We start from the raw sequence: 26,326 nt of genomic DNA on the forward strand, positions 1-26,326 counted from the left end.
GGAGAAATGCATTAAATTTGTGTTAACAAACTCAGAATGTAAAGTTGGTCCAGATGTAAATTATTTTTTCTTCCAAGGGTTTTGAAAATATATCTTTCTGTTTGCATACGACACTTCTGTGTTATCTTAAAAAGAAGCTCAGAATGGTCACATTAGCCTGTTGAGTTGGTTATTATAAGAGCTCGCATCATAAAAAACTATATGGACATTATTCTCATTTATTTTTTATTAATTGCAGTGATCTGACTGACCTTATTCTCTGCTCAAAGATCACCGTATGAGAGCAAGATAAAATTTGTGTCACTTTAGCACCAGAAGGTTGTGCCACATCTGGCAAGAAATAATAATAATAATAATAATAATAATGGATTGCATTTATATAGCGCTTTTCAAGACCCTCAAAGCGCTTCACAATTCTACTATTCATTCACTCTCACATTCACACACTGGTGGAGGCAAGGTACAGTTGTAGCCACAGCTGCCCTGGGGCAGACTGACAGAAGCGAGGCTGCCATATCACGCCATCGGCCCCTCTGGCCATCACCAGTAGGCGGTAGGTGAAGTGTCTTGCCCAAGGACACAATGACCGAGACTGTCCGAGACGGGGCTCGAACCGGCAACCTTCCGGTTACAGGATGAACTGCCAACTCTTTAAGCCACGATCACTCCTGTAAATGGTAGCAGTTTGCATTTAACAAACACAACATGGCCCAAGTATAGACACTACTAGCATGGAAAGGGTTAAAGCTGACTAGTACAAATTAAGATAGCATTATGGCCCATTAGCCATTGCTGTACTACAGGCTGTAGTGCACTCTGACCTCTTGGCGTCTAACCAGAGCAGGTCCCAAGGACCTTGGCACACAAGGCACCTTGGCACCTGCCACTACAAAAGTGTATGAGGCTTCACATTTAAATATTTCCGTTAATCCCAGTAATTATCTCAAACTAAAATCACTGGTAGTGTTAGGGATCTCCTCTATCACTGACCCAAGATATGAAAAAAAGACACTTTCTAAACTATAGCTGACAAAAACGACCGCACCAACAGCTCTTCTAGAGCTTTCATTAGGATTATTAGGATTTTCATAAGGATTTAAATAAATAATTGAATCCCCTGAAGGTCATGTGATAAACGGCCTTTTTCTATAAAGATGCTCTCTTAGGATCTTATCACGGGAGCTCATTTTCTCTTTTAGATACCAAAGATACTTTGACAAAGCATGTAGTTACTTACTTGAATAATCAGGCCCTACCTTATTTTAAGCTTTCAGGCCCCTCTGCAACCATTAGTTATTATTCATTTCTGTCTTGTGTTCCTCCTCATACACAACCGGTCTCGGCAGATGGCTGCCCCTCGCTGAGCCTGGTTCTGACAAAGTTTCTTCCTCTTAAAAGGGAGTTTTTCCTTCCCACTATTACCAGGTGCTTGCTGTATTAAAGCACCTTGAGGCAAGTGTTGTTGTGATTTGCAGCCATATAAATACAATTTAATTAAATGTAAACAATAAATATTTATAAGCAAAATTATGAGTTCAATAAATGCACCCTTAATAAATTCACCAGCAACTAAATAACCAAGATTTGCTTATTTTTATTTTTACAGAACATAAATATTTTACTCTGGGCTCTGAAATACTGTCTAATTCCTGTAAGACAATAGTTTTATTGTTCTAATATCTAATTGTGTGTGTCTGTAATTAATACAGTTAATACATCCAACATTAATCGTGTTGTACAATGCAATTACTTTATTTCAATAAGCTGTTTCTGGGCGTCTCCTTGTACCACTAATTTATTCCCGGTGGAGGTTTACTTGAGCAGCACTAGGACCAAGAGGACACGGGCGCATTTTACAACAGGGGGTGGCGAGGTTTCACTACGCTTGGAATTTGTGCAAAGTTCTTGTTAACTCTGTTTTTATCTGCAGCGGTAAACATTGTGTTGATCAATTCGTCTGAGATTTAAAAACTTTTTAAAAGGAAAAAAAAAGTTGAACCGGCCCTGAATTGCTGCGTCTATGTCGTCTCCCTCTCTTCCCCTCTGATCTTCCTGAAAACACCTGCGTGAGTCAGGTAACTCACCGATGAAGAGGGAAGTACTTGGCCACTGAACGGTGAAAAGGTAAGGCCTACACTTCAGAGCTAAGCTGATTTACGCTCGTATATACTGTGACCAGGACTGTTATCGATCTAATAGACACAGTACGCGAGTTGTTAATCTTTCTCAGTGTCATTGCGTGGGGTTCAATCCAATCTGACCTGTGTCCGGACACGTTTAGATCACAGAGTAATTCATGTGGGCAGGTCCACCCTCTCCCCTTCCTGCTTCACCAGAAAGCATTACCAGCGTTTTTATTTACTTTGACAGTAGTAATATCGGACTGATAGATTAATGTTACCCACAAAACAGACCAACTGGGCCGGTGTTTATTACCTGATAAGCCGAGTTTTAATGCAAAAAATTTACTGATGTTGAACGGGACACACCCATGCAATACAGCAGGCCTGCAATGTAGAGAAAATGAATGACAGCGTTGGTCTATATGTAGTCCTCTTTTGCAGCTGTCACCTTCTTTTCGTCCTTGATCATGTGTGTTTAATAACTGACGAGGGGAACACCAGGACCTGGTCAGATACTGCATCCATTCAACAATTCTTAATAATCAAGTCATGAATATCAAAGTGGAGATGCAATCATTCAGCTGTTCCCCCCCCCCCCTCCTTATACTAAATTTAGTCGCCTGCCCTCTGCTAAGGCAGACTACATTAAATTACATTTTTTTTCTTTCACCACAATAATGTTTTTTAATTGATTAGGCACTAAAAACGTAGTTGGCAGTCCACCACCATTATCTAATGAATGTGCCTGCTAGAAACTATATTTAATATAGATATTCCGTCCATTAAATAAGTATCAGTTGATCCTTACCAGCATGAATGAGCATTCAGAGTGTAATGCTGTGAAACAGGATGTGCGTTAGGGCTGGGTAATTGTCTCTGAAGTCATTAATGTGAAACAATACTTAAGAAAAACACTGAGAAATGTATGAAAAATAACTTGTATATCAATTTTAACTGGTTTTCCAGTAAAATAAACAATGTTTAGCTGTTGTGCATTATGTAAAGCTGTGTTTAGTTTATTTATTTTTTCTTTGTTTGTTTGTTATTTTTTTTAATTGGTTAGCATGCTCCACTAACTGTTGTGGGCAACTATACATGATAAATAACAGCTAAAGTGGGGAAAAAACACTTGAAGTGAGACTAGTGAATAATAAACAATATTAAAGTGGTATAAATGCTACTGAAATAATTTTGATTGCACTATTAATAATCACTTCTGTAGTAATTTAAAAAAATGCCACAATGAAAAATGATTACTACTTAAGCTATAAAACCTATTAAATAAGGTAAGTGATATTAAATAGATTTCTAAATAAGCAAGGCTAAATTTAATCTCATACCTGCAAAAATATATCTCAATACTTTTTGACAGGGATATGTGTATGGGCAGAAATCTGTGCCATCAGAAACTGAATTTGAATAAGCTCAATTTGAATTTGAATTGCTCAGATTGAATCTGAATTGTAACTTGAATAAATGCTTTTGAAAACTGAATTTGAATTAGTCTAATTTGAAATTGAATTTATGGTTTGAAAATGATCATCACTAAATTGAAATTGAATTTTATATTTTGAAAATGAATTGATTTGCTTTGAAACTGCATTTTATCCTTTAAAAATTCTGCTCTCGAATAATTTCAGTTTCACTTCTCACCATTCAGTTTCAGTTCTACAATTCAATTTCAGTTCTACAATTCAGTTTTTTGGAACTTACATCCGGTTCAAGCGCAGATTAATAGAACTACGTTTTACTAGCGGACCGAAAGTGTTACCGACGGGAATCTACAGCGTCTTGAGCTGAATTAAGACTTCAGAAGTCATTCGTCATGTCGAATGACCAGCGGATAAACTCTCAGGTTGGTAATAAATGTATTACATGTATAAGAACAAGCGTCATGTTAACAAATGATAGCCGTACAGTAACTGTTATGCTTATTGTAGCTGTTAGCTAAAAACGGTAATTTAGCATAGTTTGCCCTGAATTCAGCTTTGACAAACAAATATGATCGACTGTTTCTAGTAGAATTCCAAAGTTGTTATCTTGTACCCTCTCAGAATGCCTGCAGAGACCCCTACAGTAGGGAAACGTGCAAAACGGTGCCCAAACCTTTGTGTTTTAGCTTTATTTATGCCTTACACAGCATCCCAACTCTTTAGCTAACTTAATAACTTTAGCTAAAGTGAATAGTTAGTCTAATTCATTAGTGCAGCATTACTGGATCACCTCTGTTTGAAGTGATATAATATGATATACAACTATCACTGAAACAGCAAACTTTGTAAATAAGCAAACAACACTTCTCATTCTCTAAACGTTTGGCCACAGCTGTAGATTACACTATCAGTGCTTGTTCACTCTTGACAATAATTACATTTCTAAATTTACTTTGTGCATTTACAGGTAAACAATATCTAATATTTTATCTAAATGACTGCTTTGTCTTTGAAAAGGGTGAAGAGCCTGAGGCCGGTGACAGTCCAGTTCTACTCTAAGTACATCCTTACAGTGGCTCACAGGACAAGGCCACATTCCTGTCCTGCCAGAAGAGAAGACAAACTTCAGAGTCTTCATGCAGTTCAACCACACCTGTCATATTCCATATGACAGGGGTCTCAAACTCCAGTCCTCAAGGGCCAGTGTCATGCAACTTTTCCATGCCCTCGAGGACTGGAGTTTGAGAGACCTGCCGTATGGTGTTCATGCTGTTTTCTACCCCACAGTTACAGCATGTCTGACTGCCTGTTCAGCATGTGCAAAAATATATGATGAGTTTAAGCATGTGATGACTAAGGCCTTCCAGTATGGTGTTTGTCATCACATGTCACAGACATCTGGATGATCATTTGGAATAAATAAAATACTAAAAACGTGTTACTTCATCTTTTATCTTTATTATTATTATTGTTCTTATTTTACACTTTTCATTGTTAGGCATTAGGTTTATTTGTAGTAGTCCTTTCCAACGTCTTTCCCTCTTCCATGTTACTGTGTCAGCTTGTCAGCATCTATTTGGGTTTGGAAGTGGAACAGAAAGTAAAGAAATCCAAAGTGCCATTAAAACCAGCAGAGGTTCTTATATTTAAGAAGAAGGGATTAATTCCTAAATAAAATATGGCATTGAGGTCATTTCCCTCAATGCCATATTTTATTTAGGAACCCTAGAGAGCACTTTGCACTTTTAGCTAACAGCTACAATAAGCATAACAGTTACTGTACGGCTATCTTTTGTTAACATGACGCTTGTTCTTATACATGTTATACATTTATTACCAACCTGAGAGTTTATCCGCTGGTCATTCGACATGACGAATGACTTCTGAAGTATTAATTCAGCTCAAGACACTGTAGATTCCCGTCAGTAACACTTTCGGTCCGCTAGTAAAACGTAGTTCTATTAATCTGCGCTTGAACCGGATGCAAGTTCCAAAAAACTGAATTTTGGAACTGAAATTGAATTGTAGAACTGAAACTGAATGGTGAGAAGTGAAACTGAAATTATTCGAGAGCAGAATTTTTAAAGGATAAAATGCAGTTTCAAAGCAAATCAATTCATTTTCAAAATATAAAATTCAATTTCAATTTAGTGATGATCATTTTCAAACCATAAATTCAATTTCAAATTAGACTAATTCAAATTCAGTTTTCAAAAGCATTTATTCAAGTTACAATTCAGATTCAATCTGAGCAATTCAAATTGAACTTATTCAAATTCAGTTTCTGATGGCACAGATTTCTGCCCATAGATATGGTTTTGTGTCACACTGCTATTACAAAAAGAGTACACATTTGCTTTAAATGAAAAATGCTGTTTGTTAAGTCACTGTTCATCCCATCACATCAGCAAAGTGCCCTGAACCAGAAAATGAAATCATGCAAAAACAGTTACAAAAATTATTTACTATATATGTATGGTTTTTCTTTTTTTTTTTTCTTTTTTTTTTTTTTAAGATATTCAAATAGCCAAAAACATAAGGACTAATAGATGATGAATGAATTGGCGCCAAACCAGTTAATTAGTAGGTAGCTATCATTGGTCGATATCAACTATTTTCTGATTCACTGGTATCAGTATTCATAACAGCCGATAAGTGAAAACTAAAAAAAAGTAAATGAGAGACAAGAAAATGATCTTCAACCATGTTGTACGTGTTGACATTTCATATTGTTCATCAGGGGACACTCTACAACTTCCCCGTTAGCAACACAGGTTTGAAATTCCACAAAACAACATACAGCTCATAGTGTAATGAGCACATAAATGACTACACATAACAAATGTTAGGAAAATTATGTTTTGCTTTCTTAAAAAATTGGTCTGATAATGATCAGAATAATAAAATAAATCGCCAAATATTGGTATCGGCCTTACAAATCCTGTATCAGTCAGGCTCTAAACTGAACGCTTTTGCTTTCGTGTATTAGTCTTAAATGGCCATTGTTTGTTCAGTGACTATAGTTTTCTGTTAGGTGGTTACTCTGCAGCATAATGAAACTTTATTTTCAGTGTTATTATCATGATTAATTAAAATGATGCATGGCTTTTACTAAGGTGCTGTAGGTGCATAAACACTACAAATGGCTCATTTTAGCCAGTTGGTAGGTGGTTGCTAGACAACGTGATGAGGTCATAGTATCTGATACAGCTAAAAGCCTTCAGGGGCTGAATAACTACCAGTATGTCAGTTTTGGTTGCTCAACTCTTGATTGTATAAAGGTATGTGGGCAAACAAACAAACACAGATTTTTGTACATTAGTGTGATGTAAAACTGCAGGGGTTTTTTTTTTCTTCTTTTTCTTTCTAAATTTCAGGTACTCGTGAAATGTAAATTTCAGTAATCTGTAGTCTAAACATCTTTCTTTTTCTGGTTATTTTGCAGCCTTCCCAAGGTTTCAAACATTTGAATCTTTAAATATTTATATTTGAGTTCAGTCATTTATTTCTGGTTTAAATAACTAAGTATACAATTACCTCCTCTAAGAAGTTTTGCCTTCGTGGTAATAGTTTATATTACTGAGTAAATTCCCAATACTGTTGTTTGTTTTGGTTTGGCTTTATTTTATATTATTTATTAAGAACTGTTTTCATTATTAATACCTTGTAAAAGTGAATTAACCTCTTAGGTCCTGGCATCCACATCTGTGGACATCACGTTTTGGGTTATTTAGACCAAAATACTCAATTTTGCTCTACAAGGGCCTGATATCCACTTACGAGGACATCATACTGCTACTGTTCAAACTTTTAAATGACTATCCTCATATGTGGCTCTTATTTTTCTTAAAAACAAAAAAAGGTAAACAAAACAAAACTGGTAATTCTTTGTTTTTACATTCATCGGGCCCCAATATGCCCAAATATCAAAGTGAAATTGAAAATGCATGCCGTGGAAGAGTTTGGGTCTTAGGAGGTTAATTGTCTTTAGAGTAATATGCCCCTGTCATATTTAATTTGTAAATACTAAGCTAACATGCGTAAGCAGCACACCCCATGAGTCAGCAGATTTTAGAACCACCTTTAACGGCATTAACTTAAAGTAAACACATTGTCTTCAACTTTATCACCTCTCACATCCTTCAGTCTGCGTATTTGTTCATGCACAGCTTGCTTAAGATCCCACCATGACATTTCAAGCAGGCTAGGGTCTGGACTTTGACTGGGCCACCGCAGCACCTTCATTCTTTGCGTTTTCAGCCATTCTGTTCAAGATTTGCCGCTGTGCTTGGGATCATTGTCCTGTTGCATGACCCTGTTTCAGCAGCACTTTAGCTGTCAAACAGTTGGCTTCATGTTTGACTCTAGAATATTTTCTTATACAGAGGAGTTGATAGTCAACTCAATACCTGCAGTGTCCAGGTCCTGCGCCTGAAAAACAAGCATTCAGGGCCACTTTGGTTTTGCTTTCCAAAAGACGTTGTTCCAGAAGTCTGTTTGTTCAGATGCAAATTTGCAAACCTAAGCTTTGCGGCCATGTTTTGTTTTTGTTTGTTTTTTTTAAAGAAGAGGCTTACTCCTGGCAGCACTTTCAAACAAGCCATTTAACATTTTAACGGAGATCTGTGAAGTTTGAGGTTTAAGTCGTGGGTTTTTGCAGGTTTTTTTTTTTGTTTTGTTTTTTGTTTTTAAACATTCATTCCAAACGGGGACTATGCAATTTGCTGAAACATGCACTCCTCTTAAGATTGGCAGCTGTCTTGATTGTTTTCAACTTGTGATTGAAAATTGATGGACTTAAGATTGTTTGGAAATAACCCTTATAACCCTTCCCACACTGATGGCATAGAACGTTATTGCTACTTATGGTGTACTTAGGCTGTGAGCTGCTGCTTTGGCATTTTGAACAATTTTTTGGTAAATAAATAGGGACTTGGTGTAATAAGTCATGTGTTTTTTGGTCATCTGAGGTTCTATTTATCTCATTTTAAGACCTATTAAGGACCAGATGATATGTAAAACCTTACAGTTGAACTTACTTTTTCCCCTGATTGTATATGAAAGTGTTCAAAAGTTGCTTTAATAATTAGGGAGATGTCTGTCTGGTGTGCTTAAATATACAGATAGGTGACAAAATTAAAGCGAACTCTAACATAAAATGTGTTAGCACACAATCACATGCTCAGAGAAATGCTTCATTGTGTCTTTGGATGGTTTCTAATGGAACACCAAGATTTTCTTCTATCTGCCGTTTTGATGATGTTGGTCGAGATCGATTAGTGACACCTCCCACTGATGTCCCCAGATCTCCCACTGGGTTGAGATCTGGGGACAGTGAATATAACAGTATTTACATAATTTGCATTCTCATCAATCAATCAATTCTGCTATAGACTAGGGGGTAACTGTCATCCAGTTAGAGATCATTCCCAACCATTCCAGGGACAGAAATATTTCATCATAGGATACAGATGAGAACTTTGAGTAACAGTGTGTTGATTTGCTGCGACCTTTGGATTCTAACCATTCCAGCAAACATAACAGAGCCACCGAGTGCCCTCTCTACAGGTGTCAAGGCATCATATCTTTTAAATTTGTAAGCCATCTGTATGAATGTGTGAACTATAGTGGCTTTACAAAGAACATTTACACCAGTACAACCTAAACATTGCTACTTACAGGTGTAGAGCTTAAGTAGATGATGTCTGCTATTTTTAAGGGATAGTTTGAGTAGGATGTCATTACTTGGACATGCTTGTTAACATTCAATTACGGCTTTAGTTCATAATCATCTGCACAGGTCACGCTTATGTACGGCTATTACAGAGGAGCAGTCTGCGGCTATGGTTTTCATTCTGGAAATTTGGAGCCAACAATGGCATCATTTTTTCAGTTATGTGCGTTTTGGGTTTTGTTTTTTTTTTCCTCTGGTTAAAGAGTAAGGTTCACAAATGTTGTTTGGCAGGAAAGTAATTTAAAATGCATTTTATTCTGTAGGTGTTCCTGGTGTTACTGTGAGATGTTTATCTGATTCTAATTTTATAAACACTCTTTATTCTGTTTGATTCTGTGACCATTACAAAGATCTTTTGTGTCACTTTTTTATCTTCATCCTTCCTTCTCTTGGGTTGGTGTTTGTCATGTTAAGACATGTCTGGAACTACCAATGAACTCTTTGTTTTCCTGTAACCTGTTTTGCACCACACCTGACGTTTTCTTTTAACCTGTTCTCCTACTTTCTCATGCAAAATGTAGCCTCAGCGCCTTTTTTTGTTTTTAAGAGTATAGCGTCTGAAACCGGTTCATGGATACAGCGAGATAACACTCAAACTGTCATTTTAACCTTTTGTTCTGGAACTGGTAATGGTTTGTTTTATTGACATGGCCCATCTCGTGTGATGCGTGTGGTGCTCTAATAGATATGGACTCTTGAGCCCGTTCTTACCCAGGAAAATCAAAATCAGCTTTATTGGCCATACTAGAAATTAAGCTTAATGTACTTAACAGAATAGACAGACAATACAGACAGAAGCACCATGACGCAGGCAATAACAATGTGGTAATCTTAGAAACTTGGTCACAAATTGAAAAACAAATTCAGATACTGTGATCTAAATCATTTCCTACAGAGGAGGTAAATTTCTGGGGGAGTGTTGGGGTAGATGGTGTCTGCTTGTGCAAACTGAAAAGCCTTCCCCCCCCCCCCCCCCCCCCCCTTTGCAGGTTGTTTTGCAGGTATGTGTTCCAGTCGGGGTATATGCGGTGACAACAGCCGTCCCAACAGATCCCCCAGCTCAAGGAGCTCTGGTTCAGGCGCCCACTATGCCCTGTGTGCCCTTGGAGTGGGCGTCATTGCCCTTGGCATTGTCATGATTGTTTGGACTGTGATACCTGGAGGGGATTCGGGTGCCTCTCCAAAACCATCAGGCAACTCCACAGGACCTAATAACAACGGTGGTGGTAATAATTCAGGAGCCACAAAGACCCCAACAGTGGCCATGGTGCTTGTTGGAGTTGGGGCACTGATGCTGATCTTGGCCATTGGCCTTGGTTTAAAGAGCAAGAAGAGAGCTCAGGATAGGAGTGAGCCTGTGACCACAGGAGTCCCCTTTATGACTCCGATACCAGAGGAGCCTCAGCCGTAAGTGATAACGTTTGGTTCTATTTTTATTCCTAGATCATTTATAAATGTTAGGATTTATAAATGATATGATAATTCCTTGAGTTAGCAATCAGGTGTGAAAAGGTATTGTACCGGTGTTGTCTGTCTCTAATCTGTTTGTTCTGCAATAGTCTAGGGTGTACCCCGTCTTTCTGTTTGGAAAGGATCCACTGCAAGTAAACTGCAAATTATGTAACGTCAGGGACTAAGTAAACATTTAGCATTTTATTTACCTCTATAATCCATCCCCCAAATTTTTTTTTTAAAAATCAGTTTTTATTTTATTCAACAAGAGAAATGTGGAAAAAATATATCTTTTTTTTTTTTTTTTTTTTTTAAATAGGAGAGATTGTAAATTAAAGTTGTCTGTTATGTGTATCCAGAACATCTGTTCATCCCTTGAGTTTTTTACCTTTTTTACGCTGAAATGATTCATAGGTCACTATTTAAGTAGCTTAACACACAAAAACCCTCTAAAGTTTGGCTCCTTTGAAACTAATGAATGAAACCTGAATTATTTCTAATGGCCAGCAGGTGGCAACTCATGTGATTTAAACAAAAACAGAGAAAAACATGCTTTTACTACTTTGTTGAACTCATTAAAGACTATTGAGTTTATTTTGTGGGCCTTTGCTGTTTCTTATAAATTTCTTGGAGCCACAACAAGAAGCTTCTTTCAGACAAAAAGTAACATTGACAATCTACTTTGGCTTAAACAGCAGACATCGGCACCGCTTACCTAGTCAATATACTAAGATATTAAGCAGATAAAACACAAAGCTAATAAACTTAAGAGTTTATGGGGACCAAAACAAAGCTGAAAAAGATGGACACAAACACGAATGAATGCCTGTATGGTGCCTTTTGAAGGTGTCTATCGGCAAAAGGTTGTTGACAGCTTTGGTTTGTCATCGCTGTGTTTTTGGGGCTCCTTTTAACTGTCGAAGTTGCCAAAAGAAGGCTTATAAAGTGTGTCATTTACAATGATTTGTCAAAACTTTTGTCTCTTTCCAGCGACCCAACTACGTACAACGTGCCAACCTATGAGGAAGTGGTCAGCAGCAGTGAGTACCCCGTGCGTCAGAGTAACCTTCGGCAGAGCACCTCTCACCTGCCGTCCTACGAGGACATCATAGCTGCGGTGGAAAACGAGGGAACAGAGCCCGCTAACAACACGACTGACGAAACCCCTGTTAATGATCAACCTGCAGCCGCTGAGCCTCCATCTGAACCCGCTGGCCTTACATCTAACCCCAGTATGCCAACCCGCAGTGCTAGTCGGGCCAGCCGCTTGCTCCGGCCCCTCCGAGTGAGAAGAATCAAATCTGACAAACTGCACCTGAAGGACTTCCGCCTTCAAATCCGCACCCCCACACAGAACCCAGTAACCATTGAACCCATCACTCCTCCTCCACAGTATGAAGATAAGATGCCTGAATTGAAGTAGGGCAAGCGTTCTACATCTATCTTAATATGCGTTTCTAAAAAAAGGAAAAAATTAATGTAACACTTATGAATTTAGTGGATTTATCGTAACATTTCTGGAGAAAACGATGTGAAAGGTTTGTGTTAAGCAGGTAAATGCAGTAAGAACAAAGAACAAGCCCACTGCTGAAATTAGAATCTTGTTCTTTACCAAAAAGCTCTGAATTTGCATATTTATGCTATTATAATTCATTATTAGGTATGTGTGAAAGGATCCGCTTTCAGATTTAAGTCTGTTGTTTCTAACAATCATGTTATAATTTATGTCAAACAGAGGATAGTCTTTCAATTTTATTTATTAGCCAGCTATAACATGTTTTTCACCTTTCCAAGACTTAATGTTATTGCTGTGTCTTGATTCTGGTTTGCTTTGAAGTTTGGAGAAGTTGAAATTACATCCTACAATTTAACGGGAGAATCATTATTATTTTTAAATCATGCTATGTTTAAGTATTCTAAACTTAGTATTTGAATAGAAAATTAATGTGTGTGTGTGTGTGTGTGTGTGTGTGTGTGTGTGTGTGTGTGTGTGTGTGTGTGTTTTTTTTAAACTCCAAGTCTTAAGGTAACTTTATCCTTTAAGACAAATGTTAAGAAAGGGGGAAAAAAATATGTGTTGGCACATAACCAGAAGAAAGGTTTTGGATATTCTGGTGATGTATCATTTTATTCATTGTCTCTTAAAGTGTTGAAATGTTTAGATCTCTTTAACTATGTTGTATTATTTGTAAAAAGTGAAGAATAAATTGTTGGTTTTTTTTCTATTTTGTTTAAGTTTAACTTTATATTTTTGTTTCAAAATGTCCGTAAAACAAGTTCAGCATGTATTTAATACTCGTGTAATGTCAACATTTAGTAAATGTAGTTGCTTTTCTTAAAGTATGACGATCCAATGTTAGGATGCAGTTTAATTTTCCTACATTTGCTTGGTATACGTTTTGGGGGGGAAAATAACATGCCCCTACTGTAATTCGACTTTTGATTAATAAAATCGAATGGTGAATGTTTTGACCTGCTCTTTTCTAAAATGTGTCAACATGACCATCCCCCTGAATATTACTTTGTGCTTTTGCATCTTAAGTTTGGCACCCTCCAGTGTTTGAATTTGGTCATTTATTCATTTCACAGTTCGTCATCTTTTTGCACCTCAGTCTGTTTGGTTTTTTTGAAAGCCGGTCCGAATCTAAAAGTAATTATAAGTGGAAATTTTTAAAATATTTGCTAATATGAGCTGAGGTGGGCAATATAAAATCGTATTGAAAAAATATTACATTAAAAATAAAAGTTGTTATTTAAGTAAAAACAGCTAAAATCAGGAAAAATGTAGGTATTATTGTAGGCGAGTGTTATAGCATTATTTAAGTTCAACTTTCACCCATACCAAAATGTAAGCATTAGCCTTCAATTAATTTGAACCCTAATTGTTTATTGATCATTTCTTTAAGACTTAAATTGCTATTTTTCTGGATGATTAAGTTAAATGGCTGATTTTTCTTTTTGTTTGTTTGCTGTTTTGTAACAATTCTAGAAAAAAAAAATTTATTTTATTTTTTGTTAAATGCCCAACGCAAGTACCCAGAGCCTAAACTGGCATCTTCAAATCATGTTTTTTTTTTTTTAACCAATAAATTATTTATAAAGAAGAAAACTAAGTGAAAGTATTGAAAGGAACTGCAGGATGTGAAAAGCCAGAACAATGACATATTTCATTTCTTTGTTTTTTTTCATAATTGTATAATTGTCAAATTAGCTGCTAATCACTGATTTGATTGTTTTATATCTGTTAAGCCATTTCAGGAGTTGTTATGGCTCCTTTGTCCACCCCCTGCAGCTCCCTGTGAGAAACAATATAAAAACGCCAATATGGAACTTTTCATTTATATTTGCTAACATCTGTTGCTATTTGTTGTTGTATGTAGGTCAGAAGGTTGGTTGCTATATGTAGCTAACAAAAAAGGATTGCCTCATGTCAAAAATAAAAACAGCCTTTTTTTCTTTTTTAAAAAGAATCCATGTTTCCAATCCATATTTTCTCCCTCCACGCGTGTTCCATTTTGTCTACGATAAAAACCACAAAATGTAAATTTTTATTATTGTAGTGCTTTCATTTAATTTCTTTCATTTATTTATGGTTTTATTGTATTCGTGCTTGTCAATACATAATAATATTTGCCTCTATAAATAGAGGGGAAGTATGAGATGACATATACATACTGTACTTGAGTCAAAAGCTTTAACCCTGAAATAGAACTTCACATCAGTTTTTGAGATTGACCTTTTTCATGGTGATGATGATGACATGATTATTCATGTTCAAAGCAGCTGCAACTGGCAATCATTACAAATGTGAATGGTTATGCTGACTTTGTGCATTCAGTCATTCAATTGCTGTTGTATCTGTCACCAAGAACATCACCGTACAGGCCAGCGAGACACCACGGATGATGAAAGATGCAATGTTCAAAGTACAAAATTACTCTTTAACTCTGGCAACATGGTGCATAAAGGTACCAAAGCACCATCACTAGAGAATACAGAGTTTCTTCAATGACCCTATGAATACCAGACAAATGTAGCAGACTATCTAAGACATCCCAGACAATAAAGCTGCTCCTGTGAGAACAATACAACCTTTCTAAATGAGCTCAACAAATATCTTGGGAGGTTCAAGGCACTCAGCAACACACCCGTAAAGAAAAATGTTCCAGTTGCTGATGAGCAGTCTTGAAATAGCTGAAGTCCGGAAGACCTCGAAAGGAGTGAACATAAGTAGCAGGCCCTGAAGACATACCTGGTTAGATGTTTAAGGAATGCAGCAACCAGCACACCTTCAATATGTCACTGGATCACAATGTCCTACTGTCTTGTTTCAAGATTGCTGCCATCATTGCAGTACCTTGAAAATCACTTGTTTAAATGATTTCTGCCCTGTAGCACCCACCTTAAAGGCAGCTGGTAAAGGACCACACTGTTTTCATTACAGTTTGCTTACTACCCAAATCACTCTACAGAAGACGCCATCTTCTCTGTACTACATCTCAGCCAAGCAAATGTTGTTTGTGGACTTCATTTCATCGTTTAAGATCATCATTCAACAGCATGAACATGCTAAACTAGTTCCCATGGGCCTCAGCACCCTTATGTGTAAGACTTCCTCACCAAGAGACCTGACCAGACTGTAACTTCATCTCTTTGAGCACCAGCTCTCCTCAGGCCCGTGTCCTGAACCCCCTGCTAACCCATGATTGCTGTCCGAGATTCACATTGTAAAGTATGCTGACAACACAGTGGTAGCAGGTCTCATTCAAGATGACAACAACCAGGCCTACAGAGAGGAAGTGAACCAACTGAACCAGCACACACTACTTGGCTCTGAATGTCAAAAAACCCCAAAAGGGGACTATCTTTGACTTTAGGAGGAGCCAGTACAGTCACATGCTATTTCTCATCACCAACAACACAGTGGAAATGATGAGCAGCATCAAGTTTCTGTGGATACAGATAACAGACACCCTGTTCTGCTCTCTTGTAAAGAGATCTCAGCAGCGCCTGCACTTTTTCCCACCGGTTGAGGAGAGCTCACCTCCCCCCTCGCATGCTCACCACTTTATATAGAAGCTCTATAGAGAACTTACTGACCGCATGCATGTCTGTGTGGTCAGGAGCCTGCAGTGCCTTAGACTGGAAGTCCCTGCAGAGAGTGGTGAGGACACTGGAAAAGATCACTGGGACTCCACTTCCCCACATCCAGGATGTTGCGCAAGAGCGCTGCCTGACCAGAGCAAACAAAGTCACACGTGACCACTCCCACCCCCACCATACACTTCCTGCTGGCCTCTGGGAAGAGACTCGCAGGATACACAACAGAATAACTGGATTCTGCAGCTTCTTCAGCCAAACCACCAGGCTGCTCAACTTTCAGTAAGCTCCCCCACCACTGTCGTACACATGCACACACTCATACAGTTGTTCTCAAGACTATGTTCAACATATGTTTGCAAAATATACATCTAATGTGCATTATATTTTTACAGATTTTTATTTCTATCTTATTCATTATTTCCTGTTAAATGAATGTGTCACAATGACCCATGTCAGAATCACCTGCTGTTTGAATTCTAAGGTTAGTAACTTGTCAGGAATAAAGTGATTTCATGACTGATAAAGGCATAAAATGTGAACTTGATATCACTAAGGTCATTTCTAAAATAAACTACAATCTAACTAATAATAATCTATTAGGTAATAACAGGAAAGAAGAACGAACTTCTTCATTACTGTTTTTTAATAGAATATAATCAGTATACACACACACACACACACACACACACACACACACACACACACACACACATATATATATATATATATATATATATATATATATATATACATACATACATACATATATATATATATATATATATATATATACATATATATATATATATATATATATATATATACATACATATATATATATATACATATATATATATATACACATACATATATATACATATATATATATATATATATATATATAAATGTAAACTGCACTGTCCAAAACCACATGACTCTAACAGTAATAAACAATGTGAACTGCCATCTCTTATGTAAAACTGCAAAATACCAACATCAGACCATCACTTAAGTGTTTAATGAGACAGTTTTTTCCTTTTTCTTTGTTTTATTAATGCTAAACTGTTATAGCAATTTTACTGCCAACTAAAAAAAAACAAAAACAAAAAAACAACAACCAAACATTAAACCTTTGACTGTTATGATTTTACAGAGACTGTTCTGGGGCTAAGGCTGCTTGCTACCGTAGCTGTTAGCATAACCCTACTCTTTTACCTGTTAGCATATTGTTAGCCACTGTGCTAATTTTTCTCCATTTGTCCTGGTGGCTTGGTAGCTTAGAAAGTATACACATTTCTATCTGTCATTTAGAGCAGAGAAAACAGTTGTTAAGTGAGATTATGACTTCAAACTGAAAAAAAGTGCAAAAGTAAGAGTGATCCTCTGTGCTAATGACTTCACCATATGCTTGGAGTCAAATGTTCCAGTTAAGATGATGAGACTGGAACTGGTGGGTTTAGGGATTTCCCTGCAGAATGTATAAATAAAGGCAAAGTTTGATCCTCTCTAGAGGGATCAAAATTTCTCTTCATCACAGACCAAGTCTCACAACCAGCAAAAGCAATCATTTGATGGGAGGTTGCTGGTGCTAAAGGAGCATCTGCGACTTGGCAAATCTGCCAGTTCAACTATTTTTTCCAGTTTGCACTATGCCTGATTACTGTGTGTTTAATAGAAATGTAAAGTACCATGTTTTATGTTCATTTTAGTCGGATTTTGTTTGAATATCAGATCCTATTTGATGATTCATCAGCTCAGAAATCCTGGAAATTGCAAAGGGTTCACAAACTCATGAACAACCACACTTTAACCCCTAAATTTAATTCATAATTAATATCTGTCTTTCATTTAGTCTTTCTGAAAACTTCTGAATTTAACTGGAAGAGGAAATTGATTTGTTGCTGATGTAAAATAACTAAAACTACACTGTGAAATTATCTATGAGAATTTCTGTTATAGTCTATTTAATTATTACACCATTAAACTGTAAAACTTAATAGCTTGTCTTGCTTGTTGACTAATAATTAAGTAACCTCAACTCGCACTCAGTTGGGCTTACTTAAGAGGGATAAGTCGCATTACGGTAACCGGGCTTAAGCAAAGACCTCTAATTTTAAGCTAATACACGTCATACATGGTCATGTTTACAAATTTTACTGTAAATAAAAACAGAAAATGTCACTATGTAGGGCGATTTACAAAGTGAGATCTCACTTTTTGTAGTGTTTCTACGTCTCACCCCCACCCCCAAATACAAACGTAAAGTAGTGCAATTACATGTAAATCTTCCAGGTAATTTTTTTTTTACATTAGAACAATGCAAATTGTTAAATATAATGGAATCTACTCAGTTGAAATTGGCTTGATTGGTATAAATTCGGTTTAAACCAAGCACATTATCCTTAATGGTAAATTTAGATTTCATATATTTCAGTTGCATTTTACTTACAATTGTTGCCTCGTGTTTTAATGAGGGTGCAAAATGACTTTTCTACTTTGTTTGGCTGTATTAAGAGTTGATCAACGACGTTTCACGCCTGCCGGGGTTCATGGTGCACGAGTTTCCATCATGGTAGCCTGTTGTTAGCTAAACCTTTAACACTATTCTTGGCTGCACAAACACTGGAAACTGCATTACACATCAGCAAGTATCAAAGTCTAAACACAACATAACCGAAATAATGATCACAACACTACTAAATTAAGGTTTTGAAGTTAAATATTAACAGTCTCATGGGTCTTTGCACTCTGCAATTACAGAAGCGTCCTGCACAGGTAAGAAAGACATAAACACATAATGAAATTAAAGTATGCGCAAACATACTTTCCTGTATGCAGGAGAAAACGTAATATAAGTAAACTAAAGTGTACTTATTTTAATTAATTGAAGGCCTCATTTGCATTTACAGGTCAGCAATGTATACAAGTGCATATTTTAGAAACTATAGATTTTTTTAGGCTAATATATTTCTATGTAAATTATCGTAAAAAGAAACACAACAGAAGCACTCACAGTACAACACGGCCAACTTCAAACATGTACATAAGTCAGTAGTTACTTAATGCGTGCATTCGAGTATTGCATGTTTTTACTGTTTTCACTTACAAATCCCTCCATATCGTGTTAAAATCTGTGCTGACCGCTTTCTGCGACTGAAACAGTGCTGACCTACAAGGCGTATGCATTTGAAGTAAAGTTTGTGTTTGCTTTCCCAGTATCAACTACATTTTCCAGAGCTCCACCCTCGCCTGGGTTTAGAAAGATTTTTTTCCTTCTTTTTTTCTTTTTCTTTTTTTTTAAATGTGCAGCTGCCCTGGAGCAGAGGGAGGAACAGCTGGCTGAGGGAAGAGCCAGCCCGGGGAGTCAGTCACATTCCTGGCTGGGATTCAATGACTGAACCAGACACAAACAAACAGAGAGGGCGAGAGAGAGAGAGAGAGAGAGAGAGAGAGAGAGAGCGACTCACACATTGAGTGAGTGGGGAGACAGCAGACTGAATGTGCGCCAGACTGAGCAGACGAGGCATATTTCGGGCGCACATTAGGAGTGCGTAAAACCGCAGGAGCATAGAAACATAGTACCCGGTGATTGTATGTTGGATAATACGACTTCGGAGTCGCTTAGTTGTCGACTTTAATTGCGTGTGCTTACAGGAACTGCCCTATGATTTCAGCAGCTCTCAGTTTTCTGAATGGACGCGCTGGGAAGCTTCTCCGGTGACATGGAAGTGCGCGTTATTGAGCGTGTAGCCGGATGCTGAGGACGCCCGACCCGATAAGTCGATTTCAGCTCGCATTTTGAGTTTTGAACTCTCTTCTCTAACCGACAACATGGAGGGCACGAGCTTCCAGCCCCATCCTGGACTTCAGCAAACTCTGCAGCAGTTTAATCTGAGTTCCAGGCGCTCCCTCGGTGGACCGGCGGCGTTCTCCGCTCGATGGCACCAGGACTCACTCTTCGGGAAAGATGGCAAATCCGTCGAGATGATGCTCACCCTGCCGGCTCAGACACCTCCAGTGATGTCCGGTCCACTTTTCATCCCGTCCGACCGCTCCACCGAGAGGTGCGAGACGGTGCTGGAGCGGGAACCTATCTCCTGCTTCGTCGTCGGTGGTGAGAAACGACTGTGCCTACCGCAGATTCTCAACAGCGTTCTCAGAGATTTCTCCCTCCAGCAGATCAACTCGGTCTGCGACGATCTCCACATCTATTGCTCCAGGTGCACGGCGGACCAGCTAGAGATCCTCAAAGTGGTGGGTATCTTGCCCTTCTCGGCACCGTCCTGTGGGCTTATCACTCAGACGGATGCTGAACGGCTTTGCAACGCGCTCATCTACGGCGGTACTTACCCTCCTCACTGCAACAAGGAGTCGGGCTCTCTGGAGTTGGAGCGAACCGAGAAAAGCTTCAAAGTGTATCACGAATGTTTTGGTCGTTGTAAAGGCCTGTTTGTCCCGGAACTGTACACCTCTCCGGGTGCCGCCTGCATCCAGTGCATGGACTGCAGACTCATGTACCCACCTCACAAGTTTGTTGTCCACAGTCACAAGAGACTAGAGAACCGGACAGTCCACTGGGGCTTTGATTCGGCCAACTGGCGGGCTTATGTGCTCTTAGATCCGGACTACACCGGGAAAGAGGAGAAGAGTCACCTGGAGAAGCTGCTCAAAGAGTTAAAAGGAAAATTTGATCTCACGGGAAAACGGTCCAGTAAATCTTGCAGAGTAAGTCTGTGTGTTTTCCCCCTTTTTTGATTTTACAACGATAGCTTTTTGTGTTTGAGGAATTTTGCAGTGAATTGTTTGTTTGTATCTGTTGATATCTGAACTACATCATCTGCGCTGATTGACATTAATCTGAGAAGACTTCCTTCTTCTCAGGCCTGCCAAGTTTCCTTTGATTAACTGATTGATTGTATCTTTCACAAGTGTTACCAGCCTTATCAAATGCCCCAACAGGGTAAAAATGCTGATCAAATGTCACATCACACCTTTCTGTACCTGTCCCATCTCATTTAGAGGTTCACTCACTTCTTCTGTGTGTGGAAAAAAGTGAGACTAACAATCAGCTTAATGCTCCCGAGCATACATCCCATCACCTAAAACTCATCCACCCAACCCCCAGGGTTACCCAAGGGCAGCTGCATTATGATAAATTGAGTCTCCCTGATATATTTTATTAGTGTGTGAGAGAGAAGCGAGGGGGCAGGTCGTGCATTATGGTGCCATGAGGTGGAGAAGGGGGGGATAAGAGTTTAAGGAGGTCTTGAATATGGAAATGTGTGTGTGAAAGAGTGAGAAGAGGTTTGTGCTCATCAGGACAAGGATAAGAAATCTGAAAAGTGTGCGCGCATGTTTGTCTATGTGTGAGTGTCCCATTGTGGCTCCTTGCGTGGGTCAGAGATGTTTAGTATGGACAAAGGGCCAGGAGACGAGGTGGCTGTTCCTTCGTCACAGAGCAGCTGTTGTGTGGGACTCTGCTAATGAGTGGACATCTCTGTATGCATCACCATGGCGCTGCTCCAGTCTGAGCAGGAGCCAGGAGATGTCTCACAGGGAAACCTCAGTACTTGCTTTAATGGGAATAGACGCTGGTTTATAGAAACATGAAATGAGGACGTTGTGTTGAGGCTCTTCGCTGCTGATTTATGTCACCTTTCCACGAATTGGATGGCCTCTTGACGAAATCTCGCCGCAGTCGAGAAATATCTGTCTGTGGTATTTAAGTCTTGCACCTGTGATGTTTCAGCAGGTCTTGACGCATGACCTGTGAGTTATATATTTCCACAAAATGTTGATTCCTGCACTGTCAGTGTTTCAGAGAGTGTGCGAGAGATACAGAGGGCCTGCTCATCATGGATTGAAAGGGACGAAGGGGGCAGTGTTTGTTTGTTTGCTGTGGTTCACTGTCAGTTGTGTCCCAGTTAGCAGACAGGCCCCGTCCTCAGGGAGCTGCACACCAGCGCTCTCCTATACATCAGCCTGACAGGCCAAGCTGCTGAAAGGCTGGACTGAGGCTCACAGACTGTGTTTGGCTCAGCTTACCCATAAAATAAAAACACAATGTTATCGGTCTGTCTCAGCCTCCCTCTGATGTCAGGGTGTTTTATTAATAAGAGGCAGCCCCGAAGGTTAGCTCCTCTGCCTGTAACATCTGTCTAGACTCCCACCTCATGCACTGAACATGGTGGTTGTTGCAGACACCGCCAGGGGAAGGTACTCAGTTTACTGGACCGACTAAAATGTATTTATTTATTTAAAATTCTAGTTTTTGTTGATAACATGTGCGTGTACATGCAAGTATTCCCAGTCATATTCTAAATGGGGAAAGGGAAAAAAAAGTATTCTGCCCACAAAACAGCAGAAGCCGGATTGGCCAGGCCAGTCATTGTGTCTGTTTTGCATCAAATTCAGCATTTGGTCATTTAGCCCTATAATGTGCAGATGAGGGCAGATTGGAGAGAGCACGCCGCAGACTCTCTCATTCAGAAGATGCAGGGTGTGTGAGCCCGGCCTTGATATGTGTTGTCAAAGGGCCTTGACCTGTGACCTCGCTCCAAAGACACTGACCCAGCCTACCCCCATTCTTTTTACACCATCCAATCTCATGCCCTTGTGTCCAGTTCACTGGCCAGATGGCTTTCTGATAAAAGACGGAGGGATATTCACCTGGCAGACAAAAACATTTTTTCTCAGCCGCGGCTCGATTTCCAATGAAACGTCACCGTATTGGAACCATTAGGTCAATTTTCAGACGAATAATAATATTTATTACTCTGTAAATTTTATGGGAATAGACACAAATTGCTTTCTTCATTGCTCTGAACTTTGCATGTAATAATTTAAATATGAACTTTTCTGATTAGCATGGAAATCTTCAAGAAAGAGGATTTCAACTGGAGGGGGAAAAACTTTTTGAATATTGTATTTAAATTAAAAAACAAAACAAAAAAAGCTCTAAGCAGTACGCCCAATGCAATCAATCATTTGAATGAGTGGAGAGTAAAAGTAGACTCTGCAGAACTGTGTCGACCCTCCTTAATGGAATGGATATTAAAACCACCCAAGTGAGGCCAATTTATTCCATTTCTCAACCCATTGTTCTCCTGGCTCAATGCAATTAGTCTCAAACCTGGAGTAAACCAGAGTGTGTGCCCAAGGCTGAAGGGTTGCATGTTTTGATCATGAGCTGTTTTTATAAGTGAATGAATAAATGAAAAAAAAATCTCTCGACTGCTTTCATCACCCGGTAACCATGCCTTTATCTGCACTTGTGTGTAGGTGTCTTTATGTAAAGCGGGTATAAAAGTGTGTTTGCATGTAAACAGGCGAGTGTAATGACTGGATCAGCTGTGCGAGCCAGATTAAAATGAGCTCACGGCCAGCTCATTTCCATTCCCATCTGTCTTCTGACCTCTGTAAAGCCCTGGATCCTGACGTGGTATAACTCTTTGGTCCTTGGTGGGCCTGTCTGACCCACTCATTAAAGACCCAACCCACCCGTATCACCATCGTGCTGTAAACACTGAGCAAATCGCATTGAATTCAGGTTTGGTAGCATGTTTCTCAATCTCCCGGCGCATCAAAAACTGCAGTTTCAGTTGGACACATCATTCTTTTGAGTGCAGTCGCCTGAGTCCTGACACCCACGTAAACTCGCTCCACCCTCCCTCCTCCCTCTGCAGTAGACAACACTCCTGTGCTGGCCAGAGTGTTTTGGCCAAAGCGGGGACAGTGTGTCAAGGCAAAAGGGGTGTCAGGCGCTCCCAGGGGTTGTGGCCTCCATTCTAGCGGCGATGACCCCATGTTTAAAGAGTGTCAGCTGGGGTTCTGTCATGGGTAATGTGCGCTAAAGACCTGCCGCCTCCTTTGTTTGGGAGCCAGGCTTTCAGAGGCTGTGAAGTGCAGCAGTTTCTCTTTGTTACCGTGCTGTTTCTTTAGCCGCTGTGTGGATAGGTCCGTAACCTCCAGCCTTTCCGAGGGTGGGAAATCCACGCTTGTGAGTTTGCTGTGTCACCGGTTTCCTAGTTATGTGCTCAAAGACAGAGTGGAGCCTTTGGTGGTGTCTGCATGTCTGATAGAGATAACACTGGGCAATAATTCAGTGTTATCATTAATAGACTTTCAGTTGAATCATATTGCTTTTTTGATATTATCATATAATGATTTTATGGTCTTTTGAATTTGGCCTTATGGGTTATTTTAAGAAAATTAAATTGGAAGCAATTAATAGATTATTTTATGACTACAAATAGATCTGACATAATTTTCTCTGTCTATACAAATATATACAACAATTAAAATGATTATTAAAGTTAAAAAGGTTATTTTTTTGTATTTTCAACAGTCCATTTGTTGAAAAGCTTAAAAAAACACATAACATAACACTTTTGACTGATTTCTCCTGTAAAAATAACCACAAACAAACAAGCAAACAAACAAACAAAAGAAGCAATAAATAAATAAAATAGCATAAAATATGTTATAAGTTATTAATGCCAGCAGTGGTTTTAACATCATTGTGTTCAAACTACTTCAAGTGTCTGCAAGTAAAAGCAAATTCATTCTCTGCATTTAAATTAAAGTATTAGGAGCTGTGGGACAAGCACAAAGCCAGCGCCTTGGTTAAAGGTATAATATAGTATTAACCTCAGTCCATATTATATTACTACTAATACCTACTTTAAATGAGGTTCTTTATGTGTTTTGTTTCTTGCATTCGCTGCTGTGTTTAGGCGCATAATGGCTTCTTACAAAGTGAAATCGCAAGAATTGGAGTAGAAAATGGATAAATAAAATACATTCATGCAACTTATCGAGGTAATTCAATTATTCAAAAACCCTAAAACTAAACAAGAAATAATTTCGGGGATTTCAGACATATAAGAGTGCCCGTTTCTTTTTCTGATCATTTTGCGTGGACGGGGTTTAGCTCGTTTCTGCTCTGAACCTCGATGACACAGTGCAGTGCTAATGTGTGAAAGACTTCTTGTATAACTCATGGAGTGAGGGAGGAAGATGATTAGTGTTGATCAGTGATGATGAGATGAGGGAGGAGATGAGCACTGGCTGTGACTGCAGTCAACAAGCCAGTCAGTCAGTCAGTTGGTCCGTTAGTGGCAGAACAGATGCCTGTATTGAGTTAGTGTTATTCCACAATCATCATCAATTCCTCCTCGATCACCTCCTGATTTCCAGCTCTGTGATTAAGAGTCAGGCCCATCTGGTGCAGAGACAGGAAATCCTGGAGTCTGCATCTGCTGCTGGCTGAGCTAGTAAGCTGCTGCAGTCAAGGGGGTTTAGGCTCTTATAATCCTACATAACTACTGGAATGCCGAGACCATAGTGCACATCAAAACCATCGTTTTCTCTGGATGGCATTTGCAGAACGTGCAAAGGCTCCGCTGTGGACTTTCTTCTTCTTCTTCTTCTTCTCCCCACTCAAAGTATCCTCTCAATTTATAGCCTGTCCCAGTGGAATTTCGTAATTAGAGCATGAATTAGATATACTGCAGAGAGCACATTACATAGAGCAACCAACAGCGTAACTGCATATATAAAATTAAGTGCTCGCCTGGTGAGACATTAGAGGTCAAAAGACATAAAGGCACGAAAATATTTATCCCTTTAAATTTCTTCTCGTCTCTCTATAATGACTTGCAGATCTAAGCTACAGAACTGTTAGACCACATTGGAGATGTGCTAATGGAGCTCCAGCCAGAGCAGAAGTAGGCCCTGCTGGTGCCATATGACAAATCGGCATGCTGCTCTCGCCTACAATCCGCCCACCAAACACCTTCAAAGCTATCAGGAGGATTAGCTCACGCAGCTAAACCAAACAGACTGCTCAGTGTTCAGACAGCATTTGGTCCAAATCTTGTTTGTGCCTCCTGTTTTGGTGGCTAGCAGATCACAATCGGGGGGCTGCTGTCGGTTCAGTCATAACTGGGGCAGTGCTGAGGTGATGCACAGTGCCGTGGCTGCGGCAAAAAGAAGAATAAATGTTTTAGGGATTTGGACGACTACCTTGCTCTTTGGGATATACATAATTTATTTTCGGATTAGGATGGTTTAGATTAACTTTGAGTTCTCTGCAAAGTTCAGAAGACGGTGTAGCCAAGGCGACTCAGACGGGCGCGAATGCACTTTTGTCTTTTTTTGTGACATAAAAGCTTCGTGTTCAGTTCTGGCGGGAGGGGGAAAAGGCTCTGGATCTGTTTTGTATATGTTTCTGCATGTGGGCAGGTGTGGAGAACAACATTTAGAGGCCTCTGTCAGACTCCACACACTGCCAGGAAGGACTCGTCCTCAGTCAGAGTCTGCGCCGTATGCTTGTGATTGGAGGGCGCCTGTGGTTGCTAAGCAGAGCTGCTCTTCCTGTGCTAAATAAGAACTTCATGCTCTCTGGCTGGTGGGCTCAAAAGTAGCACGCCAAAACGCACACTCACGCAAACACACGCGCACACACACACACACCTCTT

The 26,326-nt window shown here is 39.2% G+C and overlaps 2 protein-coding genes across 2 annotated transcripts in view; both read left to right on the top strand.

Annotated features, from left to right (window-relative positions):
• The first annotated feature begins 1,841 nt into the window (after positions 1-1,841).
• Positions 1,842-14,064, top strand: tmem51b (transmembrane protein 51b). The gene is made up of 3 exons (XM_085274383.1): positions 1,842-2,124; positions 10,280-10,697; positions 11,733-14,064. Exons 2-3 carry the CDS (start codon positions 10,294-10,296, stop codon positions 12,163-12,165), a joined length of 837 nt encoding a protein of 278 aa, XP_085130509.1. The 5' UTR covers positions 1,842-2,124; positions 10,280-10,293; the 3' UTR covers positions 12,166-14,064.
• Positions 14,065-19,137: 5,073 nt separating this feature from the next.
• Positions 19,138-26,326, top strand: part of skib (SKI proto-oncogene b) — a 28,714-nt gene continuing 21,525 nt past the window's right edge. Inside the window, exon 1 of the mRNA XM_085274384.1 lies at positions 19,138-20,570. Within this exon, the coding sequence (XP_085130510.1) occupies positions 19,677-20,570 (894 nt within the window). The 5' untranslated portion in view covers positions 19,138-19,676. The remainder of the gene's footprint in view (positions 20,571-26,326) is intronic.

The sequence above is a fragment of the Mchenga conophoros genome, linkage group LG5, assembly GCF_057382185.1.
Source record: "Mchenga conophoros isolate Kocher_MC1m ecotype Shallow Benthic linkage group LG5, M_conophoros_male_GT1.1, whole genome shotgun sequence".
Taxonomy (NCBI): Eukaryota; Metazoa; Chordata; class Actinopteri; order Cichliformes; family Cichlidae; genus Mchenga; species Mchenga conophoros.